The sequence below is a fragment of the Leiobunum rupestre genome, chromosome 1 (assembly GCF_980474605.1).
Source record: "Leiobunum rupestre chromosome 1, qqLeiRupe1.1.hap1, whole genome shotgun sequence".
Lineage (NCBI taxonomy): Eukaryota > Metazoa > Arthropoda > Arachnida > Opiliones > Sclerosomatidae > Leiobunum > Leiobunum rupestre.
Genome location: NC_143384.1, coordinates 33,357,119 through 33,378,521, shown reverse-complemented (window position 1 = coordinate 33,378,521; position 21,403 = coordinate 33,357,119). Strand labels below are relative to the sequence as shown.

Genomic DNA, 21,403 nt, shown 5'->3' with positions numbered 1-21,403 from the left:
ATTTGTTGTGTTTGTGTTCTGATGGTTGTGCATGTTGAGTCTGTTGTGTTTATATGGGCGTTTTCTCTCCAACTTCTTCTTAATGACTTTGGGACGGACCGAGTGCTGAGTGTAATGCTACCTCTCAACGTCCAATGGCAGGGTTACCACCAGTTGTACACGGTATTCGTCTTAGTATCAATTTGCGATCGCATCGGGCGGGATTTGAACCCGAGACCTCCTGCTTGACAGGCGGACGTTCTACCACAGAACCACCGACACTTGTTACGCCTTATTGAAAATTAGACCTTCAGCTTTATCGGAAGCGTATTTAATAGAGTACGAAATTTTGGTTTAATTGAAATAGAATTGAAATTGAAATTATTGCATCGAAGAAATTCTAATTTAGCGTTTCTCTATTGATTAAAAACAAATGCGCCACCCAGGTTTCGAACCCAGACCATTCGGCTTGGCAGTCGAGCGCTCTACCACAGAACCACCGATAGCTGCTTAGATTCACTGAAATTAAGACAGGCATCGTAAGCATAATAGGTAATAAAGTCTTTTTTTATTAATGAATTTATGAAGGCCTAATCTGGTATTTTTTAAAGGTTAAATCTTGTTTTAGCGCAGTCAGCCGAGATTAGAGGGTTAAAGGGTAGACCCTGTGGGTGGTCCACTTTTTTAACGACCTATATATAGTTCTGTTAATTCAAAGGAGATAATTTAACGTTAATTGCTTTAAGAGCTGGCGGTTAGTCAAGTGGCTCTCTGTGCTTTGTTGATGGTAAGGTTTTTGCTTCTTGTAAATATATTTGGTGTGGATATTTGGATATCTACGATTTCTAACGCAGTCAATGATTTCTTGGGTGTGCGAGTCATTATATGATATTGGAAATTGGACTGCATTGGTCTTTCTCATGTGGTATGCGTCACAACGTCAACAGGAAGTGAACGAGTCGTCCACTACCAGATATCTACGGTATCTTCATCAAGGGCGAGTGTTGAAATAAAATGAGCGTTAAAGATGCGGCAAGTATTTCGTAAGAGAGTAATTCCAAAAAGCCTCTGTAGATATTTCTTTCATTAAAATTTGCTTCGTATTATATTTAACTGATAAACTTGTTCTGTAAATGGGTTTAATTCAATTGTGCATTGTTATAGTACGTCTAACTTACTGTTGTACATGTAACTACTTAACTTATGATATTCTGAATAAATTAAAATTGGTCGTTTCGTCTCAATTATTTTAATTATAATTAAAATTTTATACCGGGCGGGATAGAAATGGGTTAATATTTTTAACAAATAACTCTAAATTGCGGAGATATATCTTTAAGGGTTATCTCGAGAAATTAATACCACTAGGGACAATTCTTCCGAGGAGAGGTATATTTTGGCTTGCCAATTTGTCTTGTTGTGGTATTTTTTTATTTGGGCGACGTCGTTGTTTTGACGCCAAATATTTTAATTTAATTTAAAATGATACAACTGTTTTACGTTCTAGGTGGCTCATTGAATTCGTCTCATCTGGTTCACCAATGTGGCATGGGATGCTATTCGTCATTCTTTTTACTATTATATCTTTAATAAGAAATATAATAACCGAATATAGATTTAAACTTGCTTATACATTATCATCCGCATTACGATCTTCAACTGTCAGTTGTTTATATAAAAAGGTAAGCAAAACCTACAACTGGCCGCCAAGAGCTCCGATCCGCGGGAGCAAATGGGGGAGGCAGAAAAGAAAGAGGGACTTCCCAGATACGCGCTGAAATGGAGGATCTCAACGATCTGGCTTTATCAGACCTGGTTTTGGAAATTTGTTACCAAAATTTCGCTCAACGCGGGAAAGGTTTCCAACAGCGTTGAGATTTAAGTCACTACCGCCCAACTGGCATTGTTATATTTTATTTTTTAAGTTTAGATTTCATGGGCGTTATTTAGGGGAAACGATTGGGCTAAACACAACGTTAATTATTGATAATATCTAGCAGACCATATATACCAAGACGAAATTAGATATCTACGGCACAAGTGACATAATGCGAAGCATTAAATCAAAGAACTGTTAATTCCATGAGACTTAGAAAACCTAGTAGAAATTACATACGCAAAAACGATGCTTTATATCTATAAAAATGCCGAAATTTCACGGCTTGGATTCGATCTTATTAAATATCCAATAGCAAACCAAGCCCAAATAATTTAATTTTTTTTAATATTAAATACCATTCCATCCACCACCTTAGTGTTTGTCCTGGGGTTGCTGCAATCACTATCCTTTATTTCAAATTTATCTCAACTTCCACAGTTTTTATTGTAAAAAATCAAGAAAGTAACAAAATCAAAATGTAATCAGTACCGATTTCATTATCACCCAGTTTGAATCAACTTCGGCTGATCAATGAGAATCCATATTTGATATTTATTGATTTCAGTGTGAAGAAAGTATTTCAGTTAATTGAAATTTAATAAACTACATCAGTCAACTTTACAGGAAATTATTTGAACAAAATTTAGTTGCCCCACAGATTAAAATTTCTTTGAAATATTTTTTGTGAAGAAGAAATTGGGACATTTTTCAAGTTTATTGTGAAGACATTGCTATGTTGTTTTACCTCTTAAGATATTAATTTGCTTCAACAAAAACTTTGCAAAGTTAAAATTTAATTTGCAAGCTACGTTAATCAACACCAGTTTTGAGAAATCGGCCAACAGTTTCACTTGACTTATAATGCCTGTACCCTTAAAGCTAATTTGCGGTATTTTTAAATTAAAGTAATTACTAAATTTTGGGTTTATTCAAATAACGTTGGTAAAGTTCAATTTAATTTTTATTAAATGGAGTACTATTGAAATTAAGTGGTTTTTTGTTTATAGTGTCTGCGACTGTCTCATAAAAGTCGAAGTGATTTTGCCATTGGTACCATACTAAACTGCATGTCAGTCGACTCAGTACGATTTGGGATGGTGGCTGTTTCTTACCATCTAATTATCTGTTTTCCCGTGACAATTGTAATCGCAACCTATCTTCTGTGGACGTTATTGGGAGTCTCAGCGTTAGTTGGCATCATTAGTGTCATTTTATCTGTGCCACTCCTTCAACTTCTAGCGAATGCTTCCAAAGTATATCAGGTAATCAAATGTGCTTTGAATCTCACAAAAATACTCATCTCAGCGATTGATTTTGTTGTTAATATTCCTAAGTTTACGAATTAATTTGTTTAATGGGCCAAATGTGTACATTTATTTTATGTATTACGAACTCGTCTTACGAAGGTATCATAGTTAAAACTATTAAGTGAGCTATTGTGAGAGATGTGAGAACAATTAAGCTGTTATTAAGGCGAAAATAAACAGATATGAAGTTAGAAAATTATTAGAACGGCTAAGAAAAGAACGTTATAAATAAAGATAATTTTAATCTTTGTTATTCTTTATTTAGCGCGAAGTTATAAACTGCAAAGACAAACGAATAAAGCTGATGAGCGAGATTTTGAACGGAGCTCGGGTTCTGAAGATGTACGCTTGGGAGAAGTCGTTCCAGGCGAAAGTTGATGAGCTCAGAGATCAAGAAGTGATTCTGATGAAAAAAGCAGCTATTTTAGAAGCTATAAGTCTACACGTTATTCCTATAACTCCCTACTTGGTAAGTAGATTTTGACCTAACGATAACAATAATCAACTAGGCTAATACCTAAAGCACCATCCTATAGGCTTAATTCACCAAGCGACTTTTATCGCGTTTAAATCAGGTGGCAGGGTTACAATGCGTTGGAGGGTGGTGACAAGCCATTCATTCTACGTGATCCCACATATCCCTAACCTAACTAATACCGTTGACAAGATTGGTTCATGTTAGTGGCATATTTTATTTTATAGTCTCTTGTATATCTAATAGTTATGGAACTGCAAAAAATATATAATCTGGCCAAAACCTTAGGTTAAAATACGCAAAGTCCTCCGCATTCAAACTTGATGTTTCAGCCCATGAGTGCCGTGAAACCAAATTATGAGCCGCCAGTATATACGTTGGCCAATCACAAATATAAGGTTCTTAAAAAACTCATTTATAAAACAGCTTTGTCTAACCACATTTATGGACAGACCCATATAGAACTTGTTTATATTTCTGATTTGTTAACGTTTACTGGTGAATAAATTAAGACCTCGCCTAAAATTTTATTTCTTTGCGATTATGGGCTAAAACATAAAGACGACACATTTTGGTTTTTATGCGGAGGACCTAGCGAAACTTAAGGTTTTTTACCAAATAAAATATAATTCATTAAAGTTCGAGTCTAGCCGCAATTCCAGAAATAATAGAACGCGAAAGTTTATTATACACACTTAGCTATGGATACATCGAAAAATGAATGAATTAAGCCGCCTTGAATTAACATACACTATCGATAAGATAAAGGAATATCTCCTTAAATACAAACATGGTATACGGTAGGAAACACAATATCGATCAAAGGTAAGATAATAATATAACACAATATTTGAAAACATAAAACTTACAAATTGTTAGTTAGTTTTTATATACTATGAATCCGTAGTTTCAGAAATTAATAATCTCTTCGTTTTATTAGTTTCTAACCCCAACAAAAAGAAACCAAATTTAATTATCTGAGCTTATTTAATTGTGGTTAAGTTAATATTGATAGATTACTATTTGAAAACAACATGCTTGTAAGAGAAAACCCCGGATGGTCTTTTATTTAGTGTTATATTTTCATTTTAATCGAGAGTTTAAATTGAAAATTCCTTAATAAATATTTATCGATTAACCTAAGTATCTTTGAATGAAATCGATTTAAAAATTAACAAATTTTGTCTAATTGTAAACAACATAATTTGCAGGGAACGTTTCTATCTTTCACGATGTTCGTTTTGTTGGATGATGATAATGTCTTGTCACCTTCAATTGCGTTTACAACTTTGCAAATATTAGCAGCAGTCACTGCAAATTTTTTCCTTTTGCCAAGTTTTATAAATGATCTATCAATGGTAAACCTCAGTGTTGAGTACTTTTTTATTATCTTTAAAATATTAAATTGTTTTCATTTTTAGTTAAGGGTTTCATTCAAACGAATTAACGGAATTCTGAACGGCAGTGAAATAAAATCATACGTTCAAACTGGCCATTCAAAACATAAAAAGAGCACTGGTGAAAGAATTGTTATTTTTCCACTAAACATTGCTTTTTTATCAAAAGATTTTAGCATGGTTACAGAAAATAGTGAGATAATATGTTATGTTATAATCATAATAACTTCCTACAGCTGTCCAAGGAAAAAACCTTTCAAAAGGCAAAAAAATAAAATTTTAGATGTGAGGTTTGCCTAAATAAGTAAATTTGTTGATTTAATAATTCAAATCAGGCATGTAAATAAATACGAATAATATTTGAAAAAGAAAAGATATTGCTCTATTGAAATTATAAAAAAAATCCTAATCAGGAAGTGGTTAATAAAGAAAACAAGTTAGCAAGCTTGCCAAGAAATACCTCTCCTCGGTAGAATTTACCCTTGGGTGTATTTACTGAACACGGTACTCAATGATATTTCGCTATCAAAAGCGTACTCCAAAAAATGTTATCCTGGTGCTATCCCAACCAGTAGATTATTTTTCATTTAATTTATAAAGATTTCAAATGTTTTTGCATTAAACAAATTTCCAATATCAATAGAATAAAAAACCAACTTTAGACCCAAAACGTTATTAAATTACCAAAGCAACAAAATGAGAAATATAAAATACAAGATTTAAAATTGTTAGAACGCTCACGAAAGGTGAAATATACGTGCAAGAAACTATTTTATAGAGAAAAACCAACCCATTTTATTATAGGTCTTAAACAATCAAATTTATATGGAAAACAAAGTTGAAGCGAAAACCAAAATTATAAGTGAAAGCACTAATAAAAACTGCGTGGGCTCATGACGAAAACCAAACGAAGCCGTTAAAAATCAATGCAAATAAAAAATCGTAGAAGTCAATTATAACCAACATTATCAACAAACAAGAAAAATAACCAATAGAAAAATATACAGGGTGTCCATTTTTAATCGAAAAAGTGATTTTTCTCACTAACCGTTGAAGTTAGAATGTATAATTTTTTGTGTGAATTGTCAGTACCGGGGGCCATTGTTGTACATAATGTTTATCGATTTTAAAATAATATTTTAAAATTTTGAAAAAATAAATTTTGATTTATTTGAGCTCGTAAAATTTTGCCAATGAGAAAAATGTAGAGCGACGTCGAAAACATAAGAATAACGTTTGGTCGTTGAAAACACAACCATTTTTCACGGAAATACACGCGTTTGAAAATTGACTTAACGGGTAAACAAAATAATTGGATAAATCAAAAACTAGAATCTTTTGGATGCAGTGGAAGTCGTAAGACAATATTATTTTTAGGATGTACTAAATATTATTTTTATTTATTTAATGCAAGATTCTAAATTTCTAACTCTCATTTAAATGCTATATTACCATAGACCATTTTCGCTCGGGGAACCTTCAAGATATCACGTATCTAATTTCGGGGATATTGTTTTTGGACTTTCGATTATTTTTCATTAAATTTAATTTAAATAAATAAAAATTGTATTTAGTTCAGTCTAACAATAATATTGTCTTACGACTTCCACTGCATCCAAAAGATTCTAGTTTTTGATTTTTCCAATTATTTTGTTTACCCGTTAAGTCAATTTTCAAACGCGTGTAATTTCGTGAAAAATTATTGTGTTTTCAACGACCAAACGTTATTCTTATGTTTTCGACGTCGCTCTACATTTTTCTCATTGGCAAAATTTTACGAGCTCCAATACATCAAAATTTATTTTTTCAAAATTTTAAAATATTATTTTGAAATCGATAAACATTATGTACAACAATGGCCCCGGTACTGACAATTCACACAAAAAAATTATATATTCTAACTTCAACGGTTATTGAGAATAATCACTTTTTCGATTAATAATGGACACCCTGTATAATAATAACCCAACTAAGTAACAAGTTAATTAAAATACTTAGGAATCAAGAACAAGTCAATCTAAATACCCACAGTAATAAACATTGTATTAACATAAATATGCAATAAAAATATAATAATAACCCAATCAAACAACAAGGTAATTCAAATAGTTAGTAATCCAGAAAATGTCAAACCATATACCCACGGTAATGAAAATTGTAATAGAAAAAACCAAAAACACCTTACCGTTAAGAATTCCCGGCTTATAACGCACGCAGGAAAAACCCGCAACTGAATAGTGAAGGCTAAACAACAGCGCATATCTCAAAATATAAAACCAACGTAACCACATTAATGAAAATGTATAAAACATTTAAATGCAAGAAAGAAAACACGTAAAATAAATAACGAAGTTACGAGTAAAGTAAGCAAAACGAAAAAAGCGCGTTGTATACCACTTGAAATTGTATTCATAAATGACCCTTAATGGTTCAAAAGTACCGATAGACAAAAAACTAACTAAGTGGACCACCCATGGGTTTTACCGTTTATCCCTCTTATCTTTGCTGACTGCGCTAAAACAAGATTTTACCTTTAACATTTCATACGTAAAAAATGTTGACTTTAAAAACTATTAATATACTCTTCCACTTAAGATGAGTAATTAATTTAATAAAATATACAAAAGCACACAACCTACTCTAAAACGAAGATTCCTTAAAAAAAATTATAACAATCGTATAAACCGTTCTGAAGTTAAAAATGCGCAAAAAATAGTATAGGGCATATTGATTTTACCATAAGGTGAAGCCCATTAGAAAGTTCCATAGCATTTGGTGGAAAAACGGGGTAATTTTTCCATAGCGTTACGGTGGGGGAAGGAAAAGGTTTTAATGTTAAACTCTAGACTACATATATATACACACAGACGACCGTCTGTGTGTCTAATTAATTTCAGGGTATACAAAATGTATAAATTTTCATATTGTTCAAGTAAGGCTTATTGGTTTCGTTTTAAATCGTCTACTTGCTAGGCGTTAGATTTTATCTTAAGGGAATGAAATTGGCGGTTTTTCAAATGTTTGTCATAATTTGCTGCCAAAAGTATTGGTTGTTGAGATCTAGAAGGGCCAACAAGTGTGGCAACACTTCCTTTTATTAGTCGGGGATGTATATCGTTAGACTTTCCGAGTGACTTTCTAACAACAGAATAGGAAAGCCCCAAGTCCAAAGTATCGACTTCTTCATCCAAAACGAGGATGCGATGAGGTAGAAGAAACTAAATGATATTACGGTCCTTTTCGAAAATATGCCAAAACCAAAAATAATACTTCCACGAAATTACCGTCTTTGTTATACAGTTTATGCCACAGAGATTTAATTTTTCACGGTTTATTCAAAAATTAATAAAATTCCGAAATTTTATACGCTTGCATTTAAAGGAGCTGAAATATTTCGTTATAAAGTGAAATTAGTCCTAAACCTTAAGTTAACTTCTATCAAAATTTGCTTCAGCTTATTTAAAAGAAATTGGCAACTGCCTACTTGCTTAGCTGATTATTATTATCTTTATTATTATTATCCATTTGGAAAATGAGTATTTGCAAAATAGGGATTATCAGTGAACCTGTTCGTTTTACCTTAATTCGAGGAAATAAAGTGAACTGCCTGATATTTAAAATCATTTTTGTATAAAAAATTTACTTTTGTTAGGGTGCCACTGGATATATGGGTTTTATTTAATATGAATTGTTTATGCGCCATTTACTGTTTTATTTTGAAGCAATCGAATTTATTGACGGATATTTCACTTGGGATTCTTCGAACGAGCCCGTTGTCCAAGGAATAAGTCTGGAATTTGAAAAAGGAATTTTGGCTGCTGTTGTGGGAAAAGTCGGTTCTGGAAAATCCTCTCTGTTGTCGTCTATTCTTGGTGAAACGGAGAAATGCCGCGGAGAAATCAGAGTGAATGTAAGATAAAAAATTTGATTCTTCTTTACTTCATAGGCATTCGGTTTTGGTTGTGATTCATTTCATCCCTATTAAAGTGAGCCTAGACGATTAAAATTATTCCTTGGGTAAAACACAAACTTTAAAAAAAATTGTGGCAAATCCGTTTGAGTCGTAGTTAACACAACCATCGTGCTACTAACATTGCAATATAACATTTAGCTATTTTATGCACGTTAGGCCATCTTTGATTGCCTGATGTATCTTTAACCATTTAAATCTTTGCAATACCAAATAGAGTTGAGCTCGAGTAAAATCAAATTAAGGCTTCTATGCCGGTTTAGTAATTGAGCTATTAAAGTTAAACCACTTTGTGTGGAGCTCCCTTTCCAAATTTGTTGAGATTAACGGTAATAGTTAAAGCAGGGAGCTGTTGGCTCGCTTGGTATGCAGGGCTTGCCACCACCCTCATACGCATTGTAACCCGGACACCTCAATTAAAGGCTTTAAATCGTCGCTTGATGACTTAGGCCTGTGGCGGTGCCTTGGGTATTAGCCTAGCTGATAATTATTGATTATTATTAAACAGTTAAAAAGTTCATACAAAGGACATTTTAATTCAGTCCTTTAAATCATCACGTCGAGTTCCCTGTTACCCTATTTATTTATATTTTAGTATATAAATGCTTTAAAATAGTGAAAATTGGTGATATTACTGGGTTTCACTTTCCATTGTATATTTACTGGTTGTATTTATTCACCGAAGGGAACTGTGGCTTATTGTCCTCAACAAGCTTGGATTCAGAATGTATCTTTGAAGAAGAACATTTTGTTTCACCGCGAAATGGACCGAGATAAGTACGAGAGGATTCTGGAGGAGTGCGCTTTAGAAGAAGACATTAACATTCTTCCGGCTTTCGACGAAACAGAAATTGGTGAAAAAGTAATTTAACTCCATTTGGGTTCATTTACAATTCTTTTCAATATTGCAGTGAGCGATTTAAATTAACCATAATAATAATAATACAGTAAAATAACAAACAATTTGAAGGGGTTTCATAGAATTGTGATTAAAAATACAACTTCAATCATTTTGCATTATAGGACTTAAAAAATGGTGGAAATTTTGTTTTATAAAAGAATTCCTATTATCAGGGTTTAGATTTCAGAGATTTTTCAAAATATTCTATCATAGCAAATGTTTTGATCATGTTATTTTGAAGAAAATTTTAAACATTTATTGATATTTAAAAAATTAAAAAAGGTCCAATAAATTTTTTGGGGTTACTGAATTAATTATAGTTAAACGGAAAAAATTTCGAAAAAGAAGTTTTGAGAAAGTTGAAATAACGTTGAGTCTTATCTGACAGTTTGTGTTAAATCACTTTGACCATGGCCTTCGAATAGAACCGAATCACATAAACAATTTGTATATATTCTATATGTGAGCTCCATTCTATTATGCGGCGGTAACTAGATAGCTGGCGGTTATTCAAATAATTAATAGATAAACTATATCTGCAGAAAGACCACACATATTTGTAGATATGTAAAAATTTTATACCTACAAATTTTCAAATTTAATGTTATACTTTCCAGTTAGATTTTTTGTTCAACAATATAACGGAAAATGGACTAGCCAATTAATTGCAAATGTAAAGTTCATTTTGTGATATCAGTGCGTAATTAAACTTTGAATATATGCCACTAGGAGACATGACTAGGAGTTCACAGCCGGGCCCTTTTCCAAACGCGCGCTGTTAACGAAAAACGTGTATTTCCCTTCTCTAACTATTACCCCCCAAACCGTGGTATCTCCAGTCTCGGAGACGGACCCAAGATGAAATATTTTAGTGGCGTTCTCTAGCGAGTATTGTGGGAACTACCGCTGAAGAAAAAACCAGTTCTGACTGGGTTGTAGAGCCGCCACTGACTTACGAGAGCTTCCACCGCGTCTCCCAGAGGGCGCAATGTTGATAGTAAAGTATCTCACGCGACGGCCGAGAAAAAAAAGGGAACGGCAGAGAGAAAATTCAAGGGGTGGGTAGAAAGCCTGGGTTATTGGGAAAAACGGGTTTTTGTGTTCAGGACGCCGGGGTCCATTCACCGCGGCAACCGCTGTCAACTCCTAGTCATGTCTCCTGATGCCACTAATATCAATATACAGGCTGTTTCAAAAGGTTATGCCAAAATTTTAAGGAGTTGTAGGGGTTGAGTTGAGAAGTATGCCTGTTTACTCCCATTTTCCTACGATGAGCTAAAAGAGCGCCAGAGGGCTTCAAAGTGTGACATACTGGCCCCTGGAAGTAGGCTGCAACAAGCTCAAAACCAAGCAGCTGGGAAATAAGAACATTAATGTTTGCTGCTTGGGTTACTGCTTGTTGAAGCCTACTTCCAGGGGCTAGTAGGCCACACTTTGAAACTCTCTGGCGCTCTTTATCCTCAACTCCTTAAAATTTTTGCATAACCTTTTGAAACACCTTATATTATTCTTTAACATCGTATATTAAATGTACGAATTTGAACAATAATAGGGTGTGAATTTGGAGTGGTAGGTTCAAAATGGAATCGTTTATGTATAAATATATATCTTTGACACAAAAAGGAATGTATTAGGTTGAACATTACAATGAATAATGTAAAACCTTTTAATTCAACGCGACCACCAAATCAGTTCAAATTTAGTGCAGAAAAAAATTAAATATAAATTTTGGATTGACTTTTGAAATATTCTGTCAATTTAAATGAATCGGCAAAATATCATTAATTTGAAGTATTTTCATTTCGGTAAAATCTGTATAACAACAATGTTCAAAACCTCACAGCTTAACTTGTTAATATGTAAATATTTCTGCAGGGAATTAACCTTAGTGGGGGGCAAAAGCAACGAGTGAGCTTAGCCAGAGCCGTTTACTTGGATCGAGACATCTACTTGTTGGACGATCCTTTGGGCGCTGTAGACACTCACACCGCGAACCATTTGTTCGAGAGGGTGATTGGACCGAATGGACTTCTTAAAAATAAAGTAAGTTACACAATTTTCAGTTTTAACGCTACGTTTAGGTTTATATGGCAGACACCGTCACCCATTGAATAACTTTTGATCCCGGATACACCTGAGGGGGAAAAATGTTACCCTTAAAATGAAATTCCGCAATGATTAAACTTTGTAAGCTCTAAAAAACTATTTTCACGTTCACTGTTTTTGTCAAGTGAAAAGCAACTTTTACAATCGATATTTTCATCAAATTAGCCCTAGCCCAGGAAATGACTTATAGCTTTGAATAATGCCAATAGTTGAAGAACTTATACGAGAGGGTATTTTTAAAGTACCAAATTCCGAAAATAAACATTTTGAATTAAGCTTGAGATAATCTGCACCTATGTAAAAGGAAAATTTTGTTGTGTAAAATGTCACTGTGATTAGTTTATCAATGATAACAAGAGTGTTTAAATTTCCATGGAATAACTTAATTTTAAATTTTGTTTTAGACGAGAATAGTGGTAACCCACAATTTGTGCCTTCTACCGCATTTCGATGTTGTTTACGTGATGGATAATGGTAAAATTGAAGGCAAAGGGACATACGAAGAATTGCTAGAGAAAGAGGGTCCGTTCAAAGATCTCTTAAACGAGTTAAACAATGAAGGAATTAAAAACAAAAGGATAGTTCAGAAAGAAAAATCGAAAGCAGACATAACGAAATATACTTCAAAAAGGTAATTCCAATGTTCTATTCAGTAGTTAAAAGACTACGGTTATGCAAAATCTTTCAACGAATTATTTGTTCTATGCTGTAAGAAACACTGAACGAAGCTTAGATGATCAAAAACCCACAGACCCCATATTAATGGGTATGTAATACTACGCTTTAGCAATGAAAAACTCCAGTAAAGTGTCTAACCTCATTTAAGCGCGTTACCCTCGTTACTAGAAATGAATTGCCGATATACTTATAGTTAACAGTATAACACATTTTAAATCATACAGGCTGTTACGCATGAGCATGTCAACAATTAATTGATGTGTTCTTTGGGTCATATTGAGTCGAAAATGTCTTATAAACAAGGGTTCCAAAATGCATGGCTTCCGAGAAACTGGCAATCACAAATCAGCTTCCGAAACGTCGAAACACGGGCAAATGTGCATCATATACTAACTTTATGCCAAAAATCATCTGTCTCCTAATTTATTTCCGGTTTTGGCCTTTTCTTTGCTTAGATTTGATAAACTATCATTACCATGATTAGTCGGTACAACCTTGGGTGGGTGACCTGATTTTTATATAGATTGGAATGACTTACCCAAAATTGATTCTTTCATATCCATAGTAGCCACTGTGAATTCGTAATTGCTATATATATCAATAGAACATAAGATATATCGGTATCCACTTTTGTAGTGTTTTATATGTTGCATGTTTGCCAGATCTAGTTGCCATTGAATACTATTGTCTTGTTTCTTCGGAAATTGCATCTCACTGGTCTGTATAACGTGACATGTCGATTTATCTCAAGGCGATAAAAACCACGAATGTCCTTTACCTTGAAGTGTATTTCTTCTAGCTTACCCATTCCTCGTACAGTTCTTTTCCGTTCGTAATACCTGTACACAAAGTCAAATAGTTCCAAAACATTAATAAAAAATAATAACTAAAACGCTGAAAATATTTGAGTGGTTTTAAGCATGATAACGATAAAGAGGTCAGCATGCCGGAGGGAATAGGATCGTTGCTTCCATCGAAAATGAAAGAACTAATAATACTAGGCTAATACCCAAGGCACCACCTTAGGCCTAAGTCATCATGCGACTTTTGAAGCCCTTAATTTAGGTGGCCAGGTTACATTGCGTAGGAGGGTGGTGGCAAGCCCTGCATGCCACGAGATCGAGCCAACAGCTCCCTACACTAACTATTACCGTTAACCTGATTTTGGATTATATTCTGCATTTCAAATTTATCCAACTCAATTATGCATTGCCATACCTAGATTTGGGATTTGGGGGGAAACACCCGGTGGTGTAGCCTTGGAAGTTCATCATCGGTCAGTGGCCTTCCACTGCTCTGTCTGGGACCGGCCACTCGTTCACCACCCGGTGGTGTAGCCTTGTCAGTATACCACTCAGCACCAACCGTTGGTGTAGCCTTGGTAGTTAACCACCAGGTGGTGTCCTTCCACTGTGCTGGCTGGGACCATCCACTCGTTTTCCACCCGGTGGTGGCCTTCCACGGAGCTCGTTGGGACCAGCCAATCGTTCATCACCCAGTGGTGGAATTCCACTTCGAAAGCTGGACCCAGACAATCGTTCACCATCGAGCACCACCGGGGGTGTAGCTTTGGTAGTTAACCAAACAGCACCATCAGCTTAACAGTAACCATTATTACGAAACACTAAAAACCATTTGGTAACTGGTATGGTGATAAAGAGGATTCATCTAGGACTTTGATTCTTAGACTGCAACACGCTGATGTCCACATTGACATATATTTGTTTGGTATTTTATTTATTTCAACCGGATATTAAAATTAAAAATTATTTGCAAATTCAGAGAAGAAACTTTTGAAAACAATTGTGATGAAATCGTTGGAAAAAAAATAATTTCAGAGGAAACAAATATTCAAAGTAGGGTAAGTATTTTTTAAAGATAATTCACCCATAATTAATTTCTCAAATATTTTAGACTACCGTCACTACAGAATTTATCTGATATATTTAAATTATCTCGAAACATATTAATGCAGAATGCGTGACTTATATAGACGAATCAATTTGGTTAGTTGTTAGACATTTTTGCTGTAAGGCAATCCTTACGACTCTTTTGAAACAACAAACTTGATAGTATGCTTCTTAGGCAGATCAATTCGTTAATATTTCATATCTGCAAAGATAAAAGAACTGGTCCACTAGATTCAAGAGCAGAGTTTTCTAACTAACGGTTTTGTAACAAAGCAATTATCCACTTCCAGCATGAGACCTCCGAAAAACCAGGCTCCATGGTTTGCTGCAGTGCGCTTTCAAAAATTGGTTACAATGGTAACTATGTAAATAAAGTTTTCGGAATTCGGCTGGAAGTGAGTATATGCTGTTGATTTCACTCAAGGCAGTAATTTCTAATTTAGAGTACGATGTCTATATTAAATTTAATTTATGGCTCAACTTCGGAGCTTAGGAGTAGAAAATAATAATTGATCGAGTTTTGTATCTTTGTCTCCTAAAGACTATGCTTTATTTAGAGAAATACAGAAGGAAATATAATTTTTATTAAGGCTAGATGAGATTTTATTTATTTTATTTATATTATCTACTTTGCTGATCCACTCGGTAAAAATTCGAAAATTCCGCTTTTGTTGCCCAAGTTATTATTTTCTTCGTAAAAATAAAATAAAAAAGGCGGCCACGTTTCGCTTTCGCGAAACGAAATTTTAAAATCGGGGGCGGTGTTGGGGGTTGAAATTGTCACGTGATTAGGTGCTGCTGCCATCTACATCGTTTTTAGGAACCAATTCTGGATATTTCTGTTTTTCTTCCGTCTGCTTCGTTTCCTTTTCATGCTAAGATTAAACAAAGTTCGGAACATTTTGTAAACTAGTTTAGTTCTTAGTTAGTACAGTTATTATTTAAAAATGAGTGTTAAGCTTGGAGCTAAATGTGGTGTAAACAAGTGTTTAAGTTATTCCAAAACTCATAGAGTTTTAGTTAACAACAAAATAAGCTTTTATAAGTTCCCAAAAGAGCCAAGTCTTAAAAATGAATGGGTAGCTAGAGTTCAGCTAAGTTATAATGAAGTTGAAACTAGCCCAAGAAAAAGAAGGAAATGGTATCCAAAAAACTCTAGTTTAATATGTGGACTTCATTTTCAAGCAAATGAAAAAAAAGCTATGTACAAAAGGTTCCAATTTACATATCAGGTCACGTACTTTCGCAATGTGTTTTTATATCAAGCACTGTTGTACTCGATGATGACAAATCTGGTATGCTATTAAATATTGGATCGGAAATTGAGATCTCTTTAGATGTTGAAGAAAACTGTTCAATAAATTGTAACCCAGGCCTTCCTTTAAAAAAATATCAACTAAAGTTGATTTTGGTAAGATAATCTTTAAAATTGAGTTAATTGGCATGAAATATTAAAGCTGTTTTTTTTACATAGATCATACATATTTCTCTAATGTCAAGGACATAATTAGAGACTCGCAAAACAAGTTGATATTATCCAATCAAAAAGAAGAGAGAATGAAAGATGAATTAAAGGAAATGAGGAGCCACGCTAAAGTCTTGGAAATAGAAAATCAAAAGTTAAAGGAAGAAGTGAAACGGTTACGAGAACTAATTCAATAGAAAGATAAAGAGAGCGCGAAGAAACTATGAAAATATTGCAAAATGTGGAGACAAGCTTAAATTTTACACCGGTTTTCCTACATATCAAGCTTATGACAGATTATTTCGTTATGTGGAGTCAGATTAATCCAGTTTGTCACTTGATAACAAAGGCCAAGGTTATAAGAGAGTACGAGAAAGAGAGGAAAGTTCTCCAGGTCGGCCAATGGCCCTACCATTTAGGGAACAATTATTATGTGGAGTCAGATTTATCCAGTTTGTCACTTGATAACAAAGGCCAAGGTTATAAGAGAGTACGAGAAAGAGAGGAAAGTTCTCCAGGTCGGCCAATGGCCCTACCATTTAGGGAACAATTATTATGTGGAGTCAGATTTATCCAGTTTGTCACTTGATAACAAAGGCCAAGGTTATAAGAGAGTACGAGAAAGAGAGGAAAGTTTTCCAGGTCGGCCAATGGCCCTACCATTTAAGGAACAATTATTATGTGGAGTCAGATTTATCCAGTTTGTCACTTGATAACAAAGGTCAAGGTTATAAGAGAGTACGAGAAAGAGAGGAACGTTCTCCAGGTTGGCCAATGGCCCTACCATTTAAGGAACAATTATTATGTGGAGTCAGATTTATCCAGTTTGTCACTTTATAACAAAGGCCAAGGTTATAAGAGAGTACGAGAAAGAGAGGAAAGTTCTCCAGGTCGGCCAATGGCCCTACCATTTAAGGAACAATTATTTTTAACTTTGTGTAAGTTACGTGTTGGATTGTTGATTCTAGCATATCGTTTCCAAATATCAACGACAACTGTCAGCAATTACTTCACAACTTGGTTGGATTTGCTTCACAGGAAATTAACTAAAATCCCAATTTGGCCTTCAAGGAATGTAATTAATAAACATATGCCACAAGAATTTAAAGATAAATTTCCATCAACTAGGACGGTGATCGATTGTACAGAGGTCTTTATTGAAACTCCTTCAGATTATAACACACAATGCGATACCTACTCAAATTACAAGCATCACAACACAGCAAAAGGATTAATTGGAATAACTCCGAATGGGTTTATTTCGTTTATCGCTCCATTAGCTCCTGGTAGAGAATCGGATGTTAAACTAACCGCTAAGAGTGGGTTATTAAATTTACTCGAGGAGGGTGACAGTGTCATGGCAGATCGAGGTTTTTTGATCCAGGATATATTAGCGGAAAAGGGAGTATCGTTAAACATGCCACCTTTCCTCAATGGAAAAGAACAACTATCCTTAGAAGAAGAAAAAAGCACAAGAGATTTTGCGGCAGTGCGAATACACGTTGCACGTGTAATTAAAGAACTTAAAAGTTATCGAATTTTAAAATGCGCATTTCCTAATTCAATGCATGCAAGCTTGGAGAAAATTTGGTTCATTTGCTGTTACTTAGTCAACTTTTTAATGAGCCATTATTAGATAGAAATAAATCGAACAAATAAAATTAATATTTGTACTAAAGTTTTATCTTCACTAAATGTCATATTTTGTAACTAACTGGTTAAAAATAATTTCACCACTAGCATACAATTAAAAGTCGATTATTTACAACACTACAACTGTTTTAGTGTTGTAAATAAACGAATTTTAATTGTACGATAGTGGTGAAATAATTTTTAACTAGATTTAATTTATATGTACATGAAAGCCAGCAAAATTTCATTTAACAATATTTTGTACTTAAAATAATTTTTACGTAAACATCACTAGTTTTTAATTCAAGTTATATTTTAAATGTCACATCACAAGTCGCTTGTCACAAGTTTTCCATAAAAGTAGTATTTTCACTAAAATATCAATTTTAACATTTGTACTAAAGATTTATTTGCACTTAAGTATCACAATTTAGTTTTGGATTAAAATGATAAAAATAAAAATCGTCCAATTTTTGCAAAATTGTTTCAAAAAAAAATCAGGGTCAAAATTAATTATTTCACAAAAATAATCTACTCCTGTGTCTACGACAAAATCACACCAGGGCACACCTGTAATACCCAATTGACCTTGAACCCTATAATAGTAATTGTGGGTGCGTTTCAGCGATATTTGTCCCGATGCTTCTTTTTTTAAACGGACATTTAATTTTAGGTCTTTTGCATCCTCAACCGTTAACCCAAGTTCTTTGACCTTCGCTAAAGTTTTTATCTCAATGAGACCAAACGAATCGGTTTCCTTGTCGTAAATTAAACCGTCTGGCGAGGCTCCGATGACTGGAAAACCAGGGTTTATAACAAATCCAGTTTTAAAGGCAAAAGCTTTTCCTTCTCTTGTAGCTAAATACTTAGCTAAAGCCTTAGCCTCATTTACAATTCCTTCTCTTACATATTTGTTGTTAGAAATATCTACACTTCCTCGTAAGCTTGCAACAAACTTTTCATCCACCCCTTTTTTTCGTTTAACAATTTTGCCCAAATTGGAAGCCGTAAGTCTGTCTCTTCTCTCAGTCACCCAGAGTTGCGAAAATGATTGTTCCCGAGTCTGCTCTTCTATTAGGTTGGCTTCTTCAAGTGTAACTGTTAAGTTGTTAGGAAATTCAATGTCCTGTTCCGCGTGGATAGCTTGGGCTAGAAGCTTTAAGCGTTCTACAGGTGCTGTAGAATTTTCAGAATCTACCGTAGCTATATCACGTGAAAAATTTAATGAGACCGATTCTTGCGGAGCGTAATCATTTTCTTCTAATATATTCTGCCACATATTCAGAACATTATCATCTTTAAAGGAGCTGGCTAGTAAAACCAAATCTCTCCTCCCTTGGTCAAATGACGGCTCAAGTTGAAGCGAACTATAGCCTCTCACGCATAGCTTTCTTGGACGTCTACTGTTTTCTTTTTGGCCTGGAGTTGGTTTTTTAAAATCTAAAACACTAAACTTTGTAGTTGACAAATTTCTTTTCACATTCACCTTTCCCCATTTTTGAGCAATCTCGGTTGGAGAGACATCATTAGGAATAAATTTTCTTCCCTCCATTAAGCAATCCAGCACAAACCACAAGGTAGCTGCAACATGACAACATCCGCCACCTTTGCCACAATTACACTGACACGCACCTTTTTTAACCGACCCATCTCTTGAATCTAAAACCGCATAAGCGTTGTATATTTTGTTTGCTTTGTACGATGCATGGACCCTTGACTTCACATACGTAAGAAAGTTCTCCTTGTCGTGCGAAACCAACACATTTGTTACTTTCTTGGCCTTGAACATTCTATACCCTTTGGTCTTATGCTTTTCACTACGTAAAGAGTGATGATGATTATTGATCTTCGAGTTTGAAAATGTAGCTGGAATAGATTTTAACTTTTTTGTCCAATTTCCTTTGGGGATATTTATAACAGTCTCCGTGATATTGGCTAATACATCATTAGAACTGGACCTTAATAATTGAACATAATAATTAGTTTATTTTTTAATTTATAGTAAAACACTATTACCTTATCTCAGTATTATCCTCTTCCATGTTTATTTCTTGATTATCATCAGCATCAAGAAGCCTAGGCCTAGATAGTATTTCAATTTTATGATTTGTTTACTTTTTATACATTTTCAAGAAAACAATTTTAACTGATAGTAACATCTTCCTCTTGCATCCTATTTGAATTAAGTTATTTAACTTATTGTGTTTTGTTACAGCAAATCTAAAAACAACGTGTGCCTAGGCCCTCGTCGAAAACGGTCTCCACTCTCGAACCTAAATACGGCTCTGCGCATGAGCGAACGCTATTATATCTCAGCAAATAGTGCTTTTCTTTCTTTCCCAGCGTGCCTTGCGAACATCCCGGAAACCGTTAAAAATTTTCAAACCAATTTATTTTAGGGTGTATTGGTTTTAAACCGATATTTTCTGAATCCCCTTAACATGCACTCTAAATTTGAAATAAATTGCTACACTTCTAGTCGGAAATAATATTTTCATGTTCGTAAGTAGCAGCAAAAGATGTGGATGTTTTTTATTGCTATTATTGAGCATGATAACGGAGCTTATGGAGTTCTTATAAATTTTATACATAAATCAGAAACACAGTATCAACAAAAACAATGGACTTGAAATGGTGTGAGCGGCTTTTGGGTGGTACCTCTAAATCGATGATTATTAGAAATGTCGTTCCATTTCAATAAAACATTATGTTTTGAAATATCAAGTACTGATATTAAGTAAACTCTCAATGATACGATCAACGATTTCCATAGTAAAATGTGTCGTATACTTCACAAGATTTGGCGTAAATGAAGTTCGACGTTGCGCAAGAATATATATTATTGTATTTGGGGTTGTGAATATCTCGTTGACACTAGCGTATGCATATTTTGTGTAACGAAAACTACTGATGTTTGAGGTACCAAGCTGGTTGCTTTGGAAACCAACCTTACGTAGCGAAATTGCGGCAAAACTCACTACATGTTTTGGTCGCAATGGTAACAAAAACTAACAATTGTAAGTGGATCTTTCAAAATGTTATTCATTTGATTTTCAATTTCTTATAGTTTTAAGTTTTTGCGTAAGATATTTCAACCTTTCCTATACTCGCATTTTGTATTATTATTGTTTAACAACCATGAAATTTTTTTATTCGAAACTTTTATATTTCCATAAATATACTTTTGCCGAAGATTTTGTATAAACATCAATTAGATGAAAGAAAGACCACTGTTGCAAAGTTAAATCGTTATTAACAAGGCTCTAAACGTCTCAAAAGTGGGATCTGAGAAAACGTACGCAGCGTTGTTAATAAAGTTTTAATTTGTTAAACAGCGCTTTTTCGTTTCCGTTTACAGATATCAAATATGTCCTATGTTTCAAAAACACAAAAATATTGACTTTGTTTAAACGGTCTCAGGTTTAAACTATTCTTTCAATTTGTTTTTCAGGGAGTTTTTTCGGTGGCATGGCAATATTTCAACCTAATTGGGTTAAAGAGCTGTTTGGCCATTGTCTTGGGCTTTTCTGGCGCTTATGCTTTATCTGTGGTTTCAAATTACTGGTTGGTGCTTTGGACTGCAGATATTCATTCTTCAAAAGCTGATCAGAGCAATGCCACTATGTCCAAAATTAAGAGACTCTCAATATTTGGAGCAATTAATATGGGGCACATTATTATGACCTTAGTATCAGGAATCGTTT

General features: G+C 34.2%; 1 protein-coding gene across 1 annotated transcript; it reads left to right on the top strand.

Annotated features, from left to right (window-relative positions):
* Positions 1–1,758: 1,758 nt before the first annotated feature.
* On the top strand, positions 1,759–21,382 carry LOC149962175 (ATP-binding cassette sub-family C member 3-like). The gene is made up of 12 exons (XM_090164413.1): positions 1,759–1,794; positions 2,866–2,940; positions 3,431–3,634; positions 4,852–4,998; positions 5,062–5,158; positions 8,760–8,947; positions 9,693–9,869; positions 11,784–11,951; positions 12,419–12,645; positions 14,475–14,553; positions 21,151–21,246; positions 21,302–21,382. The coding sequence occupies exons 1-12, from the start codon at positions 1,759–1,761 to the stop codon at positions 21,380–21,382; spliced, it is 1,575 nt and encodes a 524-aa protein (XP_090020539.1).
* The last annotated feature ends 21 nt before the right edge of the window (positions 21,383–21,403 follow it).